This window comes from Megascapheus bottae, chromosome 9 (genome assembly GCF_031878675.1).
Source record: "Megascapheus bottae isolate mThoBot1 chromosome 9, mThoBot2.hap1, whole genome shotgun sequence".
In the NCBI taxonomy this organism is placed as follows: domain Eukaryota; kingdom Metazoa; phylum Chordata; class Mammalia; order Rodentia; family Geomyidae; genus Megascapheus; species Megascapheus bottae.
The window spans coordinates 55,635,367-55,660,119 of NC_143517.1; the positions used below are offsets into that span (position 1 = coordinate 55,635,367).

The following is a 24,753-nucleotide window of genomic DNA, read 5'->3' on the forward strand; positions in this document are numbered from 1 at the left end:
CATTTGGCTAACATCCATTTATGTCTCTCTGTCCCCGACGTTTCAAATCCTGCCTTGCCCCTGGCACTGTAATTATATTTCATTTTCCCTCTATAAACCAGTTCCTTTTATTTTTTCCCTTCATCCTTTATTAGTTGAATTACAATTGCCAACAAAAATTCATTCCAAGAGTCAGATGTGAAGATTTTGAAGGAAAAGAAGATTATATACTAGAAAGATATCTACTGGACATTGGCACACATTTACTATGAAAGTCACCTTAAATATGCTCATGGAATAACATACTTCTCTTAGCACTACATTCTCAGGAAGAATGTTTAAAAATACTATTTGCAGGGTCCGGGAGTTTGTCCTAGTAGTAGAGTTCTTGCCTAGGATGCACGAAGACCCAGGTTTGATTCCTAGGTACTACCTACATATAAAAAAACAAAAAAACGCCAGAAGTGGTGCTCAGGCTCAAGTGGTAGAACTCTAGCCTTGAGGAAAGCCCAAGGACAGTGCTCAGGCCCTGAGTTCAAGCCCCAGGACTGGCAAAAAAAATACAATCTGCATTGAAGTAATGAAGTAATATCTTCCTTACCCTCTCCCTGCAGCATTGGACATTTATGTGAAAAGTTCTTCAGAGCTCCACAGATTCTAGTTGTTTTAAAAATTAATAGAGCTTAGAGCCCAGGAGGGTTGGGACTGAGAATATGATGTATGAGAGAGCGGTGGTTAAAAAGATAGCCTGGGGGGCCAGGAGTTTGGCCTGGGGGTAGAGTGCTTGCCTAGCATGCACAAAGACCCAGGTTCAATTCCTTGGTACCACATACATAGAGAAAGCTGGGAGTGGCTCTGTGGCTCAAGTGGGAGAGTACTAGCCTTGAGAGAGCCCAAGAACAGTGCTCAGGCTCTGAGTTTAAGCCAGGATTGCCCCCTCTTCCTGAAAAAAGCCTAGTCCTGGCTAAATGACACTGTGTCCATCCATATCTTTGGATTTTATATCTTCAAGTACAATGAACCATGGATAGAAAATATTCAGAAAAACCAGGTCCTGGTGTGACTCATCTTTGTAATTCTTAGCTTCTTGGGAGGCTGAGAGAGGGAGGGTCACAGTTCAAGAGAAAGCCAGGAAGAAAAGTTCTCAAGATCTCTACAGAGCAGAAAAGCAGGGCTGGAGGTATGGCTTAGTGGTAAGAGCACCTGCTTGGCAAGTGGAAGGCCCAGAGTTCAAGCTCCAATATAGTGAGAAAATCAAACTATGCATATATACTGAGCATGTGAAGTTTCTTTTTTCTTGTCATTCTTACTTTAACAATACAGCATAACAGCTATTTACATAGCATTTACATGGTACTAAGTTTTGTGTGTTTTAGAGAGAATCGAGAGGAGGATATACGTAGGTTAAGTGCAATTGTTATACCATTTCATTTTGAGACCATCCATGGATTTTGGTGTCCTCAGGGGTCTTAAAAGCAATCCCCTGTGAATACTGGGGACAAATACATTCTTTTTTTCTTTTGGTACTGGTCCTGTGGCTTGAACTTAGGGACAAGGCACTATCACTGAGCTCTTTTACTCAAGATTAACAGTCTACCACACCTTTACTTCTGGCTGTTTTGAGTGTTTAATTGGAGATGAGTGTCATGAACTTTTCCTGCCCAGGCTGGCTTTGAACCATTATCCTCAGATCTTAGACTCAAGTAGCTAGGATTACAGGTGTGAGCTACTGGTACCTGGCTTGACAAATAAATTCTTGAATCCACAGTCTAATTGTTTTCTCATTTTAAAATGAAGAAATGTGTATCTTACAGCACTTTTGGGTGGAATGGATGAGATACTGAATGGAAATACTTAGCACAGTGCCTAGTAAATTTTAGTCATTTATCCTAATTACAGTTATTCACTAGATGAGATACATGTGAAGGACTCAGAAGATGGTTTGCTTAAGAAAAGCCTTCCTAATAAATAATACTTGGCACATTTATCATACTTTCTGTGTACCAGGCACTGTTCCAACTGCCTTCTCTAGACTCAAGAGCTCTCGCATAGGGCTAAGAGGTGACATCTGTGTCCTGATTTTCCAAACAAGGGAAGTGAGGCCTAGAGACACTGACCAGTTTGCCCCAAACTTATAGTTGGTAATTCACCATCATCACCCGTTGTCCCATTGTGTTGCTCTGAACACTGAGCAAGTACTTTAGCAAGCAGTGAGGAAGAAGATGGCCCTTCACGCATTCATCCATTCAACTTGAAATTTCCTGACTGCCTTGTCCTTTCTGGAGTTTTTAAACTCGTGGGTAGAGATGGAGACACATGTCTGGGGAAGCCCCTGGACCGGCTCCCAGAAGGTGCTGTGAGGGACAGGACAGTGCCGTGGATGGACAGTAGATAGGACAGTGGCTTCCCCACGTTGGGGGTCAGGGAAGAGCGTGGGTTGAGGTCCTGAAGCAGGACCAAGCTGGGAGTGTGCACACAGCAGAGGGACGTGGACCCCTGTTTAATCTCTTTTGCATCAGATTTCATTGGATTAAAGAAGGAGTTTTAAAAAGCTAGATCACTGGGTAAGTAGTTAGAAGAAAATGAGATGGGAGACTATTGATGTTCAGCAAGCTTTGATATTTTAGGAATAAAGAGTCCAGGGTTCTGGGCCAGGAGTTTGGCCTAGTAGTAGAGTGCTTGCCTAGCATATACCAAGACCCAGGGTTCGATTCCTTGGTACCACATACATAGAAAAAAGCCAGAAGTGGTTGAGATTTAGCCTTGAGAAAGTCCAAGGACAGTGCTCAGGCCCTGAGCTCAAGCCCAGGACTGCCCCCCCCCCAAAAAAAAAGCGTCCAGGGTTCTGATCTCAGCTCTAGGTCCAACTACTGTGTAATACCAGGAGAGTCACTGCACTTCTCTGGTCCCCACTCCAGTTCCTTTCTGTAAGGAACTATTCTGGGTTTCCATCTTTTGACACAAAAGATAAGGGAATATTTCAAGGGCTGAAGAAGACTTGGTTGCCTTTCTCGTTCAGTCCAATAAACCTGTTGGCCTGTGAGTCTTTCTGATTTTTTTTTGCCAGTCCTGGGCTTGAGTTCAGGACCTGAGCATTGTCCTTGGACTTTCTCAAGGCTAGAGCTCTACCACTTGAGCCTCAGCACCACTTTTGGCTTTTTTCTATGTATGTGGTACTGAAGAATCGAACCCTGGTCTTTGTGCATGCTAGGCAAGCACTCTACCACTAGGCCAAACTCCCAGCCCCAGTCTTTCTGATCTTTTAAAAATCATATTCCAGGAACTTAAGGACAGATTTCCTTATACTTTTCATGTAATATTTACCTAGCTAGAATGTTTGGGGACCAATTAAGGAAGGCTCTGAGGAAGTCAGCTGGTAGAAATGCAAGGTCAGGGAGGGGCAGGTGCAGAAGTGGCCAAAAGGGCTTCTATAGGATAGGTGGAAGGAGCAGAGAAAGCTCTGGACAAGTGTGATGACCTAGATGTGTGTTCTGGAGTTGCTGAATGAAAAGTGTTGTTGGTGGGTGTGGAATTTGTTACATCATATCACTTGCTGGATAGTCTCCTGAGCTTAAGATAGGAAGTATTAAGGTGAGGCTATAGAGAGTGCTAGAAATCAGGAAGAAGGTATAGGGGGCATTCTGTGAGAAAGAAGAATGGAATTTCAGTCTCAGATTTACACCACCAAACCATGTCTACACTCCAGAGAAAGGAATGGTGTAAATTAAAATAAAATAAATCAGGTTCTTTGTGTGTATGTGTGTGTGTGTGTGTGTGCTTGTGTTCTTGCACACATGTGTGCACACATGTCAGTTCTGGACCTTGAACTCAGGGCTTAAGTACCACTTGTGCCACAGCTCCACTTCCAGCTTTTTGCTAGTTAATTAGAGAAAGAGTCTCATGGACTTTTCTGCCTGGGCTGGCTTTGAAGTACAACTTCAGATCCGTCTCCTGAGTACTAGAATTACAGGCATGAGCACATATCAGGTTCTTTGTAAGAAATACATTGGTTTAAAAATAATCAAATAATTGAGATATTTTGGAAGATGACCTGTACTTGTGTGTGCACGTGTGTGGTGTGTGCGCGTGCGTGTGTGCGTGTGCGTGTGTGTGTGCGCGCGTGCACCTGTGTACTGTAACTGAAGTGATTCTAAGAAAGTTACAAAACTTTGATGCTTCTAATGATTTTTTTTAATTTTTAAAATTTTTTTACTTTCTTTTTCTTTCTTTTCTTCCTTTTTTTTTTTTCCAGTCCTGGTGCTTGTACTCAGGGCCTGGCCACTGTCCTTGGGCATTCTCAAGGCTAGTCCTCACCACTTGAGCCACAGCACTACTTCTGTTTTTTTTTCTGTGTATGTGGTACTGAGAATTGAAGCCAGGGCTTTTTGTTTTTTGCCAGTCCTGGGCTTGAGCTCAGGGCCTGAGCACTGTCCTTGGATTTTTCTCAAGGCTAGAGCTCTACCACTTGAGCCTCAGCACCACTTCTGGCTTTTTCTAAGTATGTGGTACCAAGGAATCAAACCCGGGTCTTCGTGCATGCTAGGCAAGCACTCTACTACTAGGCCAAACTCCTGACCCTTCTAATGATTTTTTTTTTGCTTTAGAGTTTAAGAAAGCAAGACTCAGAAGACCCATTAACATAATCGTAAAGAAAAGGAAGTAGCTTTTGAACTTGCTTATATTGAATTAGTTATTGAAGAGGTCAAGAAGGTTTCAATATGCTACCTCTTTCTGATACAGTACAGCCCCAAACTTTTATCAGTGTGGATTCCGGAAGCCATTAACAGCCACATCCAGTGATTAGATAAGTAAGCAGAGTGCTATGTGAGCTGCTTAAGTGTCTGTCCATTAGTGAGCCCTGAGCTCTTACGGCAGTGTAACATCTTTGCATGTTTTGTGTACTTTAGTTCCCGCCCCATCACTATGAAGAAGAAAGACATGAACAGAGGGGAGTTATATTTTGAAAGCCAAAAGCAACTACTGACAGAGGTAATTATGCTTTACCAACACAAGGCTTTAAAAATAAAATTGAATGAGAATGCTTATCCTCTTTTTCTCTGTTCACAGTACAGCAACAGAAATCAGATTTTATTTTGTGCTAGTCTTGGGGCTTGAACTCAGGACCTGTGCATTGTCACTGAGCTTCCCCTCCTACCTCCCCCAACTCAAGGCTAGTGCTCTACTACTTGAGCCACAGCACCACTCCCAAGAGTCAGAATTAAAAAACAATTTTTTTTGACAGGTGTTGGAGCTCGAACTCAGGGCTTAGGTGCTGTCCCTGAGCTTCTTTTGCTCAAGGTTAGCCTTCTACCCCTAGTGTCACAGTTCTACTTCTGAAAATTATTGGAGATAAGAGTCTCACGGACTTTGCTGATTTTTCATGCTGAGAAAAAGAGCAGAGCGATCCCTGGAATCCACTGGGACAAGTCCGCATCTTCCCCAAAGCCAACGGTCCTCTATTCCCCATCATGATGTTTCAATTAGCTGTTGTCTTTTCTACCTTTTCATGCCATTTTACCAAGTGATTGTGCCCAGCCTTCTTCCCACCACCCCCACCCCTCGGCACCAGGATAAAGTGTGTCATCAGAAGAGGCCAGATTCCCCCCTCACCAGCCCTGGCCTCCCTGGGGAAGGCAGGGACTCCCTGCTTACCCTGGTGATCTGGATGTTGTTCAGCTGTTGCTGCCAGTGCAGAATGGTCTCCATCCGATACACCCACATGTTGATGTTTCCCACCAGCACAGACTTGCCCACTCTTTGGACCAATGTGCAGAGGGAGGTGTAGAGGGTTTGCAGCAGCTCCCTTATAAGTCTAATGTTTTGCTGGTCTTCAAGAACTTGAGTGGAGAAGAAAACAAATATAATCCGAGTTATGATACTAAAGTTATAACATTTTGTTAGTGGGCCTGTCTTCTTTTCCACCAACTCCTCTTACCTGGGCACTGCCTCTGGGAATATGCCTTTCTTTCTCATTGGTGTTTTTTTTTTTTTTTTAAACACTTGGCAAGACTTCAGTGCAAGAGGCCAACTGGTAGAGTTTTCATTTATCTAGGTCCCTCTTTGTTCTCTCCTTTCTGGGTTTTTATAGAGCCCCCTTTTCTTTCCATTGTTCTACTCCTGTTAATGGCTCACCTGATCAGAAAGTCACTTCATGCTCAGCAGTGACATCTTTTGGATGGTCAGTGATTCCATGGTTTGGAATCTGGGTTCTAATCCTGTCTGATTAACCTCTTTATCATTGCAGACAAAGGCCTTCTCACAGGCCTCTGTTTCCCCAGGTATACAATGTCCTAGTTGAGCCAGAGACCCAAGTCTCCTTCTAGTTCCAGGTCTATGAATCTTGTCTGTACCACAGCTCCATTTTCTAGGAATCTGGCTAAGGAAATCACCAAAGGTGGGACTTGGGTCCTTACTGAGAAGCCTTTCAGGCTTAAAGCAGGGCAAATGGATGATCCCAAAGAGAGGATGGGAGAATGGTGGTCTCTTTCTTTGTCCTTCCCCCATTTTTGGCAGTAGTGGTATCTGAACTCAGTGTGTATATGAGTTTGAACCTCAGGCTTGCTAGGCAGGTGCTTCACCACATGAGCTATACTTACAACCATTCTTTTCAGTTTAGTTATTTTTCTGATATGGTTTCACAATCCCTCCCCCCACCCCCAGGCCAGCCTTAGATTGTAGTCTAGCCTTTCATTACATAACAAGTAACTACATTATAAATATAGACCACCATATTTGGCTTGTTGGTTGAGATGGAGGTATCAATAACTTTTGGCTGGGCTTCCCTCAGGCTGTGATCCTCCCATTTCTACCTTTCTAGTCTCTATGGCTACAGACAGGAGCCATTACTTCAGGCTCTACCCCTTTCTGAGTTGCAATATGGCAACTCAAATAAAACATGATTTATTCATTTCCATTTACTTGTGTTACTTTGAATCTAATGACATGCTGACTTTATCAGAAAATCCACCCACCTATGCCCACATCTACAAAAAGGGGCCAGAGTGTGCAAGAGAGCTCACCTTTTAGTACCACTTTTTCCAAAATGTTCATGAAGTTCTTTTGAGCAATGCCACTCAGAGATGTGAGCTGTGACTTTGCTATCAGTTCCAACAGCTGTGGATAAAAATAGAAGTCGCCAGGCTTAGAATACAGAGATATCTTTCTCCTCTAATCTTTGCTTTTGAGTCACATGACGCATAGATACAGACTGAAGGATAGAGATAAATGACAGTTAGGGAGACTAGGCAATAAAAAGCAGATGCTCAAAGCAAATGACAAATGGGGGTAATTCAAAACCCAGGAGTTAAGCTGAGTATCTCATTGCTTTGTTTTTTTTTTTCCTCCAACTTATTTAAATATAAAGAGTTTTGGCTTCAGCCAAGTCTATTTCCCTCTACTTTTTCTACTTGGGGAATCAGAGCTGACAGTACTCTGAAAGGAACAAAACCTCCCATGACCTGTGAAAATCTGAGCTCTGTGAAATTGTCCCAGTGGGAATGGTTTTGCCCTCATCCGAACGTCTCCCCACCAGCATCAAAAAGCTCACATTCAGCAACCATGGGCAAATAGCTGCTGCTTATGCAGTAGTTCAATAGACATGCCACTTCATGGAACTTTCTGGCTGCATTTAAATTTCTCAAGAAAAAGAGCAGGCAACCCTTGGGAAAGAGAGTTCAGGGAGGTAGAAAGTGCGTTCTTATGTAGTTCCCCAGCGGTAAGGCTGTCACTGTGTTGAAGGTCTAAGATCCTTGTAGCACCTTCTCTCCTGGCACTGCCTGGCCTCTCCTCCCACCCTGCCACAGTTGTGGGGCCTCTCCTCCCACCCTGCCACCGTTCTGGGTTTGAACTCAGGGCCTACAAACTGTCCCTGAGCTTTTGCTCAAGGATAGCACTCTATCAATTGAATCACAGCCCCATTTCCGGTTTTATGGTATTTAACTGGAGGAGGTAAGAGTCTCATAGACTTTTGTTTCAGATCTCAGCTTCCTGAGTAGCTAGGATTCTAGACATGGATCCTTGTAGCATCTTAAGCCTTGATCAAGTCTTGATTTGAACACTCATCAGTGCTGTGATTACTAGCAAGTTATTAATTCTCTTTATGTCTTGGTTTTTCATCTCTACTAATCATATTTACAGTCCTTAAGACTGTGGTGGTTATGTAAGAGAATACATACAAAGTGCCAAGTAAAACTGAGTTGCTAAATAAAGGCTGGTTGTTTGCTGAAGGATTATATTCTTTTCTAAAATCCCCACTACCAACAAATGAAAAAGAACTATAATAACTGAAGTTGGTGCATTCTTTGTTCAGTCTTTCCTTTCTTCATAGAAACATTCTTTACAGATGTGGAGTGATCTTAAAAAAAAAAAAGCAAAGATTCTGTTTTTAAAAGTGAAGCCTTAGATCATGAGTTATCTTTGAAATCATCTTGCTCAACCCATTTTCAAGATGAGCAAAATGAGACAGAACAGAGTAAGCCTTCTGAACCATCCCATAAGCCATGAGTGGGCTTGCAATGTACTGCCCAATATAGAAAACAAAGAGGACACACGTCATGCTTTTGAACAGTCATCAAACAAAAGGGTGATGCAAGTGAAAACAGGTCATTAGAACAAAGGAAAACCATCCCTCCAACAATAACTGGATTCATCCTTACTAAACTAGATCCAGAAAACCAAGACTCATCTCTCAGCATTTCTGTTACTTGGAAACTTGTATTTGCTCAAGGCCCTCAGCTGACTTTGTCTTAAGCTTATTAACATAAACTATGATACATGTTAGGTTCTTCAATTAAAGCTGAAGGAAATAGCAAAAAAGAATTTAAACTGGCTGGGGCTAATAGCTCATGCCTATAATCTTAGCTACTTAGGAGGCTGAGATCTAAGGACTGTGATTGGAAGCCAGCCTGGACGGGAAAGTCTAGGAAACTGTCATCTCTAGTAATCTATCAAAAAAGCCAGAGTAGAGCTGTGGCTTAAGTGGTAGAACTCTAGCCTTGAGCTTAAAAGAAGCCCAGGAACAGTGGTCAGGCCCCAGGATTGGCTTGCACAGGTGCATGCATGTGTGTGTGCGCGCGTACGCACTAGGGTTGTAAAAACAGAAACAAAATAGAACAACAACAAAAAAAACCCTCAAGAGGCCGGGAGTTTGGCATAATGGTAGAGTGCTTTCCTAGCATGTACGAAGATGGGGTTTGATTCCTCGGTACCACATACACAGAAAAAAACCCAGAAGTGGTGCTGAGGCTCAAATGCTGGAGCTCTAGCCTTGAGAAAATCCAAGGACAGTGCTCAGGCCTTGAGCTTAAGCCCAGGACTGGCAAAAAAAAAAAATAAAAACAACAACAACAACAAAAAAACCCAAACAAAACACAAAACCCTCAAAGAGCTGGAAGAAAAAAAAATCAAACCTGTGCTACCACCTTGCATCCATGGCTCAGTTCAGAGCACCGCTGCTTCCCCGGCAGTAAGCATTGTCTCCCCCTCACCCACAAAGCCCTTTGGGGGCCTGTCAAACCACATACAGACTCGATTTCTAGAACATAATTTTATTCTATATCGAAGAAAAAAAAAGCTCCACATGCCTTTCTGCCTGGCTGCTGTAATTTTCACACATGCAGGGAGCATCAAAGGCTACCTGACTAGAAGGACATGAGACTCTGTTAGGATCAGGATGATGCTCTAGGCTAGAACTCAGGAGCTGACAGGGATGCTAAGAGATGCCAGAAATCAGAACACTAAGAGAGGCCACATCCATGGACAATGCACATGGAATAAATACTCTGTCTGTCTGGTTTAGTTCTGTCACCAACTAGCACATGACAGTCAAGAGAACGGGGTGGGGGGGGGGCGGGAGGGGTTGTGGAGGGGGGCGGATAGAAAGGGGTTATCCAAACCTTTCATTTATCACCCTGACCAGCAGCAGGATCCAGAAGGCCAAGCTGGTGGTTTATTAATACCCAGAGTCTCACATGACCAGCCCAAAGCAAGATGAAAGAAAACAAAAGCCCAGAGCTCATTCTTGCAGGGCAGTCCACTGAGCTGAGCACTGTGACTCATCACTGAGGGGGAGGTGGGGCCAGGGGCGAGAGAAAGCAGGCAGCTCTCAGCCTGAAATCCATCCAAAACCCACGGTCCATGTGACCACCAACTCCTGAAGATGTCAGTTTTAATCTCATCTAAAAATGCACCAACCACAGGAAAAAGAAAAGTGAAGGGCATGACTGTGTATTTAAGGGGAAATAAAAAACTCCTTGGACTAGCTGCAATTTTGTTGTTGTTTTTGATTAAGGAAGGGAGAGGATACAGTAACAAAAATTTGTCAACTGAGAGTTGAGTGATATGTCAACCACGATGCTTCACCCTTTCCCAAAAGAAAATCCTCCTTTTTTTCACCGCCAATCAGTTATGGGACTCTGGAATTGGAAAGCTGGGTGACCTTTACAGCTGTCATTCATGTGGCAAGTATTTTTGAGTGTGCATTGCCGGAGGTGACAGGGTTATGACGATAAAGGCATATGATCTCTAGACTCATCTAGTCATCTAGCAACCTGTTTTTTTCTTTTCTCCCACCCTCTCCCCCCCCAACATATGTGTGTGTGTGGGCTTGAACTCAGGGACTTACATTCTTCCTTAGCTTCTTTTTTTGCTCAAGGCTGGGATTCTACATCTGAGTCATACCTCTACTTCTGGCTTTTTGCTGGTTAATTGAAGGTAAGAGTCTCAGAGATTTTTCTGACTGGAGTAGCTTTGAACCTTGAGCGTTAGATCTCAAATTTCTGAGAAGCTAGGATTATAGGAGTGAGCTACCAGCACCCAGTCTATTTCTTAATTTCTAAGATGGTGATAACAAGACTACTTATATCATTGGATGGTTGCATGAATCAAGTGAGATAAATATACAAAAATCCAACTATAAATACCAAATATAAGGTATTACTACTATGAATAACTCTTCTGGAAAATTACAGCCTTTTAGGAAAGCTTTATGTTGACATCTCGGTTGGCAAGTTTCTTTTGTTTAGGACCAGACTGTACATATTTTAATGTTTGTGGATCCTCTGGTTTCTGCAGCAATACTCAGTTCTGCAGCTGTGGTGTAAAAGTAACTGTAAACAATATGTAAATGAGTATATATGAACATATTCTAATGAAACTTAATTTACAAAACAAGTGGGGGGGGCAGGTATGGATTCTGGGCCAAATTCTAGTATCTATCTTAGAGTATAAGATTGAGGGCTCCAGAACCAAACTATCTCCATTTTTTTTATTTTGCCAGTCCTGGGTCTTGAACTCAGGCCCTGGGCACTGTTCCTGGGCTTTCTCAAGGTTAGCATTCTACCACTTGAGCCATAGCACCATTTCTGGCTTTTTCTCTGTATGTGGTACCAAGGAATTGAACCCAGGGCTTTGTGCATGCTAGGTAAGCGCTCCACCACTAGGCCACATTCCTGGCCCATCTCAGTTTTTCCATATAAACTATGCATAATAGTAGTACTTACTTCATAGTTGCTGAGATTTAAAGCCTTCATAAAACACAGTTGTGCCTGGTACTAAGAATATATGCAATAAAGTATTAGTATTGACTTGTATTGTAATACAGAGACCATTGTCAGAGAAAATTACTGCCAAGCTGATAAGTGAATTAAATAAGACCTCATATTTCAATTGTATGTGTTGTCAACTAAATGCTTTCAGATTTTAATATTCCTTTCTGTTATCTTTATTATTTTTATTCCCTAGCTAATTGTTCCCTAGTTGTTGATAAAAGTTAACACCAATACATTGTATGACTCGCATAGTTATACTTGGCATGAAGTCTTATTTCACTAAAAACAATGGGTGTTTCCTTTGTGCCAGAGGCTGGTAGGTCTTCAGTCCAAGGAGGTAGGTTTCCCTTTTGACAAATCGTGATATTGAAGTTCAGAGAGGTTAAGTGAGTCACCTAAGATAACTAGCAGTCGCAAATAATGGATTCAGACTCTGGCCCAGATACACATAGTAGGGAATATCATATCTATATTAATAGCATAAGGATTTCAATTTGGCAAGGCCAATGAACTTCGCATGCAGGGCCAAATTTTACTCCAAGAAAAAACCAATAGCAATATACGTGAATAACATAAAACAGTGAGAACAATAGCAATACCATGGGGAGGGACTTTTGTTTGGTGATAATGGGGTTTGAACTCAGGACCTTATGCTTGCTAGGCAGGTGCTCTACCACTTAAACCTTGTAACCAGCACCGAGTCTGGAAATTTTTATATCATTACTATTCTGTGACTGGCAATCAGCTTCTCTTATTAAGGGAGAAGTAATAGCCAGAAAATGTTACTGCACGATTAGGAGGAGGTAATTGCTTCGAGTCAACCACGAGGCCTACTGTACTGCATCAGGTGATCGTGTTGTCAGGAACCAGTAGGCAGTGGTGTTAAGACTCACAGTGAGAGCACAGCATCATTTAATGTCTGTGTTAAGCCAGCTGTATACCCAGGGGAATGGGCTTGTATCTAGCAATTTGTTTACCAAGGTGCTGGAGCCAATTGGATTCCTTGCCCTAAACCACAAGAGAAAGAACAGAGGAAAATGTCTTGGTTGGAAATGGCTATTTGTTTTCTGCCAGGCAGATCAGAGCCTAGGTGCCAGTAATTTGTGGCTGTGTTGAGGAAGAGGCAAGGGGGTGAAAAGGAAGAGGGAGGAGGGCTCTGGGAGACTCCTCCCGAATTCCACAGTGTCACTGCTGTGTGATTTGTGTGTGGATGTAGAGAGCTGTGTAGAGAGTCATTGTGCAGTAAAGAGATTGTGCTACCGGACGGCAGCTACCACATCCCCCAAACCACATCCTGCCCTTCAGCTCAGCTCACGCTACTTTTGGAGAACACGCTAGTGGCAAGCAAATTTCTGAACCAGTTTGAAATGATATGTCAAAGATGAACGGGGAGAAGAGAGACTTTCTCTTATCCTACTTAAAAACAGGTTCTTAGCTGGGAGCTTGTAATCCTAGCTACTCAGGAGGCTGAGATCGGAGGATCATGGTTTGATGCCACCTGGGGCAGAAAGGTACACAAGACTCTGATTTCCAATTAACCACCAAAAAAGTAGGAAGTGGAGATATGTATGGCTAAGGTGGTATAGGTCCAATCTTGAGTGAAAAAGTCAAGTGAAAGCTTGAGATCCTGAGTTCAAGACCTGGACTAGCACATACACAGAAAGTGTTCTGTCTAGAAAGGAGTTGCGAAATAGTTTATCCAAAGTCCCTTTGCTTTGAAAGAGGTGCTCCATGATGGTCAAATGACACAGTCAAGGTCAATGGTAGATCATCTGGACTGTCAGGTTTGTATTTACATGGGTTCTGGTGTGAGAATGACATTTGACAAGTGGCACTGAGGACTGGGAGGAAATGACTGATCATGCCACTATGTCACCAATGCTTCTCAGAAGGGCAAACAGCCTGAGACCCACAGGGAGGCTAGCAACTGGGCATTCAGAAGTACCACCAAGAAGAGCTGCCTGCTAGTTTAAAAGATCAAAACCACAGTGAAATGAACTCGGAGGCTGTTGCTCGAGCATATTCTATCTTCCATAGGATATTGTTTATAGAATATAATTAGTCTCCAAATTCCTCCATCTGCTAGGATGGAGGTAGGGCTCCACAGCTTACTCAGAAAACCTGCCAGCATGATCAAGTGCAAGAGGGTTCCAGCTTTAAGCAGCTCCAGGCTTGTCTCCTGTGCTCAAGACCTGTGCTGGTGCCCACAGGCAGGCCACGGCTTTCGTGACAAGCTTTTAGTTACATCAGGCAGCGCCCCTGGCAGCACGGACTGCCACCGGCTTCCAAGACCCTTATTTACTCAGTGGACAACACGGATTCAAAACCTGTTCTGACTTTGAGCTTGAACACTGACAGGTTGAAAGGGGAAAAATTTCAGCAACATTAATAATCTTCAGGCATGTCAAGATTGGGTAAATATTTGCAAGTGAAACATCTAACTGGGGGAGTTAAAGTAAAAAGGGCCAAGTTTATACAGATTAACTGTATCTTCAGCCAAGAGAAACTTTCTCTTCATCTTTCATCCAGCCCAATTACTCTGTGTGTGTGTGTGTGTGTGTGTGTGTGTGTGTGTGTGTGTGCTTATGGGGCTTGAACTAAGAACCTGAGTACTGCCCCTTACCTTTTTTGCTCATGGCTGACACTATAGCACTTGAGCTATAGCACGTCTGCTTCTGGAGTTTTAGTAGTTCACTGGAGAGTCTCACAGGCTTTCCTTCCCAGGCTGGCTTTGAACCATGATCCTTAGATCACAGTTTCCTAAGTAGCTAGTGTCACTGGTATAGGGCACTCACAGCATTTCAAATGGATACAAAGCTCTTTGCTAGTTGGCTGTCTCGTTGCTATTCTCAATACCCCTAATTTTAAGACCCTGGGGTCTGAGGCACCCTCCAGCACAAGAAGGCCATCAAGTATGTGCAGTGTCAAACAAATCCAAGTTCACTGTGGCTGTGGCATCTGCAGGAAGGGCCAGGCTGCTGTGGACATCACAGCCCTCTGGGGCTTGGCAACAGCTTCCCCTTAATTTAAGGCATGGGGGTTTAAATTTGAGTCATCAGGCCACATTGAGCTTTTCAGTTGCCAAACCACCAGTCAACTTATTCTGGAGAAAGGTTTTTCAGGGGTGGTTAGGATGCAGTAACTTGCTTGAAATATTCCAATAGACCTAGAGTGACAATGTAGAAAACCGTAAGAATATATATCATTGTGTGCAGTGGCTCACTCCTGTAATCCTAGCTATTCCAGAGGCTGAATCTGAAGGTCATGGTTTGAAGCTACAAAAGGCAGGAATGGGGCTGGGAGTTTGGCCTAGTGGTTAAAGTGCTTGCCTAGCATGCACGAAGACCCAGGTTCGATTCCTTGGTACCACATATATAGAAAAAGCCGGAAGTGGTGCTGAGGCTCAAGTGGTAGAGCTCTAGCCTTGAGAAAGTCCAAGGACAGTGCTCAGGCCCTGAGCTCAAGCCCAGGACTGGCAAAAAAAAAAAAAACAAAAAAAACAAAAAAAAAAACCAAAAGGCAGGAATGTCTCCAAGACTCTTATCTCTGATTAACCAGCAAAAATCCAGAAGTGTAGCTTTTGCTTAAGTGGTAGTGCCCCTGGATTGAGGAGTAAAACTAAGTAGGAATGTAAAGCCCTACCTGAGTTCAAACCCCAGTACTGGCAAACAAACAATGATGTGTATTGGTCTAGGTCACCTAGAATCCTAGCTGTTAGGAGGCTGAGATCTGAGCATCACAGTTCAAAACCATCCCAGGAAGGAAAGTCCTTAACACTGTCACCTACACTAACCACACACACACACTAAAAGGAAAAGCCAGAAGTGGAGCTGTGGCTCAAGTTGTAAAGTGCTAACCTTGAGCAAAACCCCAGGGATAGGATCTAGACCCTGAATTCCAGCCCCAGGATCTGAAAAAAAAATGCAGTCTCCATTCTTCATTTCTCCATCAAGCAATGTGGTCAAAGAGGGATAGCACAGGACCAGGAATCAGAGGGCCAGTTTTTGGTCCTGTTTTCTCCCTTTGTCCCTTGCAATCTTGTGCAAAGGCCTCAGTTCCCTGACATCTGCTTCCTTACCTCTCAAGTCCACTGGTGACATCTACCCACTTGTGGGTACTGATTTTTTTATTTTAGCTATATCAAAAAGGTAACTATACAGTTATGGAATTAGTTGACAGAACTGTAATTTAATAATTGATAATATCAAAAGCTTTAGACATTATGACTTTCTGAAACATTGCTTTCCCAAGGTATTCTTGTTCTTTCTGTCTAGATCTTCCATGGCTCTGTCTGGCTAATCAGATGATGTCACATGAAGTAGACTCACACTCCTTTCAAGTCTGTGCAATCTCCTTGTCCAGCCATATTTAAGCAATCATCCCCAAGGCTTATGGGGTTCTCGTCACAGGATGGATGTGCTGTGAACTGCTTATTTTCCTCAGGGTTAGCACAGCTCTGAGAAGGAGCCTGTGAGCCTCACTTCTACTTCAAGACTCATTCAGGATCATATATAAGAGGCAGATGGCAACATCCTCGGCAGACCCCAAATTCTAAAGCACACTGTGCTCCTCTCATCTAGGTTGTTCTCTGAACAGGGAGATACTCCGCCTGCCTCTCTCCATCTCCCTGAGTTCTCCCCTTACCAAAGACCCATTCAAACCTAACCTTCTCCTAGGAGATCTCAGACATCTTGTCCACAATCATCCTATGTTCTGAGACACCACAGGCCATTGGACCTCTTACATACTGGCATTTTTCAAACTCTGTAACATATGTGATAGCTTACATAACTTCCTTTAATGTTTAAAGTCACCAACTAGCCAGGCACAGTGGCTCATGCCTGTAATCCTAGCTACTCAGGAGGCTGAGATCTGAGGATCGTGGTTCAAAGCCCGACCAGGCACTAAAGTCCGTGAGACACTTATCTCCAATTAATCACAAGAAAATGGGAAGTGGGACTGAGGTTCAAAGAGTAGGCCAGCAGCCTTGAGCTGAAGAGGAGGGGACCAGCAACTAGAAGGTTGCATGGGTCAGCATTATTTTATATTGTAAAAGGCCAGATAGAAAATATTTTAGACACTCAATTCCTATTTAGCCCAGAAAAAAGCCATAGATAATATCTGATGAATGTGCATAGATGTATTTCAATAAAACCTTATGGGCACTGAGATTGAAATTGTATATACTTTTCATTCATTAAGAAACAGACTTGCCAGGCACAGGGCATGGGGGCTCATGCCTATAATCCTAGCTACTCAGGGGGCTGAAATCTGAGGATCAAGGTTCAAAGCCAGCCTGGGCACAAAAGGACCTGAAACTTTTATCTCCAATTAACCTCTAGAAAATGGGAAGTGGGGCTTGGCTCAAGGGTGGGGTGGTAGCCTTGAGCTGAAGAGCTTATGGACAACGCCTAGGCCCAGTGGTAGGGTAGTAGCCTTGAGCTGAAGAGCTCAAGGACAGCGCCCAGGCCAAGTTCAAGCCCCATGACCCACAAAAAAAAAAAAAAAAAAAGAAAAGAAAAAAAGAAAAAAAAAGATGAAGAAGAAAAAAGAAACAGACTTAATTTTAGCTGGGTGCCAGTGGCTTACCTCTGTAATTCTACCTTCTCATGGGGCTGAGATCTGAGGATCATGGTTCAAAGCCAACCCAGGAAAGAAAATCCATAAGGCTCTTCTCTCTAATTACACCAAAAACTGGAAGTGGAGCTATGGCTTAAGTGGTAGAGCTCTGGTCTTAAGTGAAAAAGCTCAAGCACAGCACTCAGGCTCCAAGTTTAAGCCCCAGGACTGGCACACACATATACAAAAAACAAAACAAACAAACAAAACTAAAAAGAAAATATACTTAAGCCAGGTGCTGGTGGCTCACACCTGTAATGTAATCTTAGCTACTCAGAATGCTGAGATCTGAGGATTACAGTTCAAAGCCAACCTGGGCATGAAAGTCCTTGAGATTCTTATCTCCAATTAACCCCTAGAAAACTGGAAGTGGCACTGTGGCTCAGGTAGTAGAGCAATAGCTTTGAGTTGAAGAGCGCAAGGACAGCACCTGAGCCCAGAGTTCAAGCCCTATGACTGACAAAAAAAAAAAAAACATAAAAAAATACATTCAATTTGTACAAGTTAGCTTGCAGGCCATATGAAAAGAGGTGGTTTGTCGATATTGGCCTGAAGACCAGTAGCTCAGTAATTTCTGCTGTAGAAATAAGGCAGAATCCTACTTTTTTTTCTTCAGTACTATGACTTGAACTCAGGACTTTATGCTGTTGCTTGGTTTTTCACCCAAGGCTGTTATTCTACTACTTCAGCCACACATTCATTCCTGAATTTTTGCTGGTTAGCTGGAGATAAGAGTCTCTGGAATTGTCTTCTCAGGCTATTATAGGTGTGAGCCACTGGCACCAGGTGAGTCTTAAGTTTTATCCTTTTATTGCCTTCACTTGCCGGTAGCAGAGCCAAATGAAAATAGCACATATTTTGGAGTTAATTCAAGGTCAGTTCCAGCAAGAGCAGTAACAGATACATACATACATACATACATACATACATACATACATACATACATACAAACATACATATGTATATAGTTGTAGTCTCTATGATTTTTTTTTCTTTTTCTTTTTGGAGCCAGTACTGGGGCTTGAACACAGGGTCTGGGTGCAGGGTCTGGGTGATGTCCCTTGAGCTTTGTTGCTCAAGGCTATTGCTCTACCCTTTGAGCCACAGCTTCACTTCCTGCCTTTTGGGCAGTTAACTGGAGATAGGAGTCTCACAGACTCTCCTGCCGTGGCTAGCCTTCTAACCAAGATTTTCAGATCTTTGCCTGTTGGGCAGTTAGGAATACAGGCATAAGCCACCAGAGCCCAGCATTAGGGGGGTTTTAAGCCATTTAAAAAATAGGTACTGTTCACTTTTTAATATCTTAATTCCACATTTTACCAGTAATGCAGTTTGTTTTTCAAGTGACTCAGTGGGGAACAGGGTTGTTTTTGGATAGAAGTCAGTCTTTTCCGTCATCGAATCTCACTGGGGAGATGACATTCACAGCCATTACAAGCACCTTAGAAATCCAACTGGGAGCAGGGCAAGTCTTGGCCTAACTGTATCTGGCCTCCCAATTGACAGTTCCCATTGTAATCACCAGGAAAGATGGCTGCCCACGCTTAAATCCTACTGCCTTCCTGAAAAATGTTAGAACCAGTTTAGAAACCTATATAATATTTTCACGCCCCTTATCTTTAATTTCCCATCCTTTTATGCTTTGCTATAGGTATGGTTACACCAGTTCCAAGGAGGGACAAAAGGATTAATTTGGAGTAAGTTGTGAACTTGGCCCAGGCTGAGGATGGGATACCCTCTTCCATCAATGGATTCCACATGGAATGTAGTCCACACCCCAGAAGTCCCATCTACAATTTAATGCCTCTGTGTGTATTGTTTAAAACTGCCTATCAGAAAATACGGCATTCAGGTTCCAAACTCCTTTTTGAACTGGTTTACAGCCTTGAAAATTTAGTGGGATCACCTGGAAGATTTTTTTTTTCTTTTAAAGTGGCAATGCCTGGTACTACCTTCAGTGATCCAAATCACAGTGGGCCTGTTTGTAACACACAGCCAGGACCAAGATCACTTTATGCTCTGGCCTCTCTGTGCCTTCACAATCAGGGCTTGGCTGCTGTTCGTAGGTACCAACTTCCAACCCTGGAAGATTCTGGTCTTGAGGTAGAAGATAAATTATTTTGGGAAGTGACTCTCCACAAATAGGTAAGTTGTTGTATCTATATATTTTAAACCATCTTTACAGTGCTAACCTTGTATTTAATTCACTGAGAGGTGGGCAGGGGAAGGAACTAAGGCAATGGGGATGGAGTGAAGAGAATGGGGTAGGGTGCCTTGAGCAAAAAAAGAAAGAAAAGCATATAAAAGTCTTTCTGATTTGTCTCTCAAAAATTTTCAGATACCAAAGATTCTCTGAAATGTTTATGCTATCTCACATTTTCACATAGCAATATTGGCTCTGTCTTGTATCACCTTTGAATATCTTTTTGTGTACAAGGTGACTGCAAGCAGGAATATAAGAAAAACTTAAAATAATGTACTTTGGCTTTAAAAGCTTTAAACTTTCCCCCTCCTAAAAAAAAGTCCTTAAAATTGGTTTAGTTCCCTAGTGGAACCAAGTAATATTGTATCATTAAAGCACCAGTAAGTCAAAGTGAAAAATAAGGACAATGTGTTGGTAAGCTACTTGGTAGAGTTGGTTTAAGGATAAAAAGAATCTATGTATGTTAAGTTCCTAAGAAGAAAAACCTCAATACACAGTGCCTATCATTAAAATATTTTAAGTTTCTCATAAAAATAACATATTATTTCTCAAATTACAGAGGCCTCTGACAGCAAAGAAGAAAATGATTATTTTTTCCAAAACAAATATTTTTCCATTATTTGTGAACCTATCAACTTTGAAAGCCTTCAGTAGTTTCTATAACTCTTAAGATTATGTAAAGGAAAGTGCTTAGAATGTATTTTACAATTAGATTAGATCAGATGTAAGTCCTCTGTGTTATCAGAATCAAATACCAGAGACCCCAGTTGAATTATATATACAGTGGTATTCAAAATCTCACACTTTTTAGCAGGTACTCTACCAATGATCCATGCCTTTAGAACTGTTTTTACTGATTATTTTGAGATAGGGTCTTCCTACCCGGGCTCACACCAGGACAGTAATCTGCCTATTTTAGGTTTAGGTTTCCCCTTGTTGCTAGGATGACAGGCACATGTCATGGTACTCTGCTTCCTTCCACTGAGATGGAATCTCTTGGATTTCCTGGCCAGGGCTGGCTTAGAACCATGATATGCCCAATCTCAGCCTTTTATGTAGTTTAAGATGACAGAAGTATGCCACTGAACCTCAGATACATGTTGAAAAAGGGTCTTGAGAGCTTTCTGCCACGGCTGGTCTTAAACAGCGATCTTTCCTTTCTTGGCTTCCCAAAGTAACTAGAATATAGGCATGAGCCCTAGGCATCCAGCTAAAATCCTTAGAATTTTTTTTTAAGAAGAAAAAATGCTCTTATCAATTAAATTGAAAAGCCATTTTGTAGGGAATCAACAGCAAATTCGGTAAATAGGTAACAGTAAGTATTACTGACATTGTGTAGTAGATTCTAATTTGCAGCATATTCATGTTTTCATGTGTAACCTGGGAGGCCAAACCCAAGTCTGTGGAGAGTAGAAACAGCTGGAATTTTGTGTCTTTATGACATTTCACTTCAAATCCTCTGCTTATGTAAAATTATTGAAGGAGTTAAGTATGGACCCTATGACTGCCAAGTTTGCAAAATCTAGATGTTTGTTCCTTACGTAGTACTGCCATTTGTTTAAATGGAGATAATAAAAGTCCTTGCATCGCATAGGATTATGGAAAAGCTAGAAGGTTTTTTTAAAAAAGGTACAGGGTTGTGTGAAATAGATTTTTCCTCCCTATGCTTGTTGTTATTTCTTTTGAAAGGAAAGGTAGATAGGAAGGAAAACCATCTAAAAATGGATTGTTTCAATGATCAGTCTGTAACAAGAAATCAGGTCTATGTGTCTTCCTTTAACACTGAAGATGGAAACTATTCGTGTTCATAGCATCAGAAGTTTCCAGATCTACCTGGGCTAGGTTCCAACCAGTTGGAGTAGTTTGCAGGCACTAGAACTGACTGGGTGACCTCCTTTAACTGGCAGAGTCAAGCTGAATGACACAACATTTTATACAAGAAACGTTCTTCTGGTCATTTCTCTTGGATTGCGGAAGGCTAAATGGGAAGGTGGACAGATGTGCTCCTTTGTCACAGGCCCAGCTCAGGGCTTCCAACCTGTTTCTTGCAGGCCTGGATTTTTTTTTTTAACTAGGCTAGTCTGCACAGCCAGTTTATAATTGCCCATCCAGTCTGCATCTGCCCAAATGACAGGTGAATGAGCCAGGCCTCAAGAGGGCTGAAATGTCATAACTCTGGCTGAGCTTAGGTGATCATCTGACTCCATGACAGGGCACTAAGAACAAGCCCAACAAGCCAGAAAAAGAAAAGCAAAACCAATCATGCAACACCCACAGAAGGATAATTCCCTTCTATTTCAGAGACTAAAACCTGAACAGCTGTTCCTTCCTAGGATGAACAACGCACAGAAATACTCACAAGAACGTGGGGGCAGACTGGAGCTTAAAGTCACCCACCCAGAGAGAAGCCTTGAAAGTTAGAGTTAAGCTTTCTTTCTTTACTTCCTTCATCATTAATAGTATGCATTAGTGCTCATTACATTTTTTTTCCAAAGTAAGATTTAATAGTGGAAAGCAATGGACACCATCAGGCAGTTTAGGCTTCAGGTTGGCATGGAACTGAGTTTTGTGGTCAGTGGGTACAGGACTAGAAAGGTATTCAGAAGGCCACAGTGAGGTGCTTTGAAGCACATGAAGCTTTGTGGCCTAACTTTGGGTCACACAGAGTCAGCTAAAGCAGGGCAGCTAGGAAGATAGTTAGCATAATCAGAGGTGCAGGTGGATATGAAATATTAGCCAAAGCACACCAGGGCTTGCCTCCTGCTGAATGTTGTTGTGTTGATTTTATCTAAGGGGACCCGTTTACCAGTTGATGAACTCACTGAGAAATCAAGGTGATCTCTGTCTGCATGGGAAGTCTGTTTTCTGCTTGCCTCAAAACTCTCAGGGTCTTAAAATGTGCTTTTTTTTTTTTTTTTTTTTTTTTTTTTTTTGAGGGTGGAGGGAGAACAGGACAGTCTGAACAGGCTTGAAAGTCTGGATAAGCTGTAAGGTCTCGAGACTTACCCGTACTACATAGTTGAACCTTCTGGAATCCAAAATGGCGGTGGAGAAGTCCAGTCTGTTGAAAGCTTCTCCCAAAGTACAATATCCATGGCGCTAGATGGGAGATAGAAGCACACAAGTTATTCCTCCCAAGTAGAGGATGTTCTCTAGAACAACCCAACTGAGACAGTGGATGAGCTTGATGCTTCTCTTAGGGAGTCTGGGCATTGACTGAGATGATGGATGCCATTGAACAGGGTGGAAAAGTGAGCAGCTGTGGACCACAGTCTTTTACTGTGTGGTACCACCTGGGCTCTTGTGAGAAAACATTTCTAGAAGCAAGACAGAAGACGTGAGATTGTGATGACTGGTAACTATACTTTTGGGAGGAGGGTTAGATCTGCTTGCTTTTCACTGATGGTACTTAAGAAATGATATTTCTCTTATCTTCAAGTAGATGTATAACAGGGTTACTATTCAACAAATCAGTTTGTAAGTGCAATGCATTTTGCTCATGTCACCTGTCATTATCTCCCTTGCCTCCCAACCAGTTTTCCTAGTTTCACTGGATATACATTGAATACTGATAGCACAATATTTTTTTGTCAGTTGTGGAACTTGAACTCAGGGCCTGGGCTCTGTCCCTGAGCTTTTGCACACAAGGCTAGTGCTCTACCACTTTGAGTCACAGATCCACTTCAGTTTTCTGGTGGTTAATTGGACTTGCTTGCCACAGCAGGCTTTGAACCATGACCCTCAAATCTCAGTCTCCAAAGTAACTAGGATTATAGACGTAAGCCATCAGTGCCAGGCCTGATAACACTTTTTTTTTTCTTTTTTAACTTTATCAGCCAAGTGCTGGTGGATCACGCCTGTAATCCTGACTACTCAAATATCTAAGATCTGAGGATAGCAGTTAAAACCAGCTCAGGCAGGAAAGCCCCATGAGATGCCTATCTCCAATTGACTACCAAATATCTGAAAGTAGAGTTGTAGCTCAAGTGGCTGAGCATTTTCCTTGAGCAAAAAGGATAAGGGAAAGCAAAAAAGAAAAATAAAGAGAAAGAATGGCTTCATCAGCTAGCAAAAGGTGTCTTGATGATTTACTTATACACATAAAATTAGGGGCGCCTGGAATTCTGGCTCTGAGTTCCAGCTGCTGTGAGGTTCTAGGTGGTCTAGCGTCTCTTATCATTGAACCTCTCTGTGTCTCCAGTCACAGAGGGAGGTAACTGGGTGTTTCCCCAAGGTGATAGAAAGCGACAGTGGTAGAAATCCTGGCATTCTATTACATTCCTTTGTACCCTAGTTATCTGCGCAAAAGCTTCTTTACAGAGAAAATATACATAATGAGGTTGGTTGTGTCAAATGACAGTGGAGGTAGTTATTATAAAGTCCCCTCTACTTCACAGGGAGCTGATACTAAAAAATTCTAGATTTAGTGATTGGCCTTCTCAGGTTTAAACTTTAACCAAGTTTAAGTCTGAAGAGAGCACAAAAAGGAGACTGTCTAAATAAAAATCCAGGGCTTCATAATAATACAGTTGTGACTGTCATCTTAATCTTGATAAAGCATTATTATTTATTTACATATTTTTTTTTGTTGGTCATGGGACTTGAACTCTGGGCCTGGGCACTGTCTGAGCTCTTCAGTTCAAGGCTACTACCCTACCCCTTGAGCCACAGCGCCACTTTCTGTTTCCTGGTGGTTAATTGGAGATAAGAATCTTAGGCCTTCCCTGCCTGGGCTGGCTTTGAACCACGATCCTCAGATCTCAGTCTTCTGAGTAGCTAGGATTACAGGCAGGAGCCAGTGGCAACCAGCAGCATTTTTATTTTTGTGCCAGTCCTGGGACTTAAACTCAGGGCTTAGGGTATTGTCTCTGATCTTTTGCTCAAAGCTATTCTTCAGCCACTTGATGCATGGCTCTACTTCTGGCTTTTTGCTGATTAGCTGGAGATAAGAATCTTATAGGCTTTCTTGCCTGGGCTGAGAGTGATCCTCAGATCTCAGCCCCTGAATAGCTAGGATTAAGTAGCTAGCTTAATAAAGCACTTTGTTGTTGTTGGTCATGGGGCTTGAACTCTGGGCCTGGGCGCTGTCCCTGAGCTCTTCAGCTTAAGGCTAGCACTCTACCACTTGAACCATGATCCTCAGATCTCAGCCTTCTGAGTAGCTAGGATTACAGGTATGAGCCACCAGTGCCTGGCTTAATGAAGCACTTGTAAACCACTCAAGTGGCTTTTGCTTCTTTCTGTCTTTGAAGTCCCCAAGCTCTGATGATTGAATATGCATAGGTTGCTAGCTGCTAGCCATCCTGCCTCCCCCATTCAACACAGCCAGGATTTGAAGTAATATTATTGCTTAGTTCCCCCCACCCACTCCTCAGTATGTACCTTTAGGGAGGAATAAGTCTAAGC

General features: G+C 42.6%; 1 protein-coding gene across 1 annotated transcript in view; it reads right to left on the reverse strand.

Annotated features, from left to right (window-relative positions):
- Fbxo32 (F-box protein 32) overlaps positions 1-24,753 on the reverse strand; it is a 41,524-nt gene that overhangs the window by 8,660 nt on the left and 8,111 nt on the right. The window contains exons 4-6 of the mRNA XM_090339348.1: positions 22,354-22,446; positions 6,999-7,092; positions 5,632-5,816 (exon numbers count right to left, since the gene is read on the reverse strand). Of these exons, the coding sequence (XP_090195474.1) occupies positions 5,632-5,816; positions 6,999-7,092; positions 22,354-22,446 (372 nt within the window). The remainder of the gene's footprint in view (positions 1-5,631; positions 5,817-6,998; positions 7,093-22,353; positions 22,447-24,753) is intronic.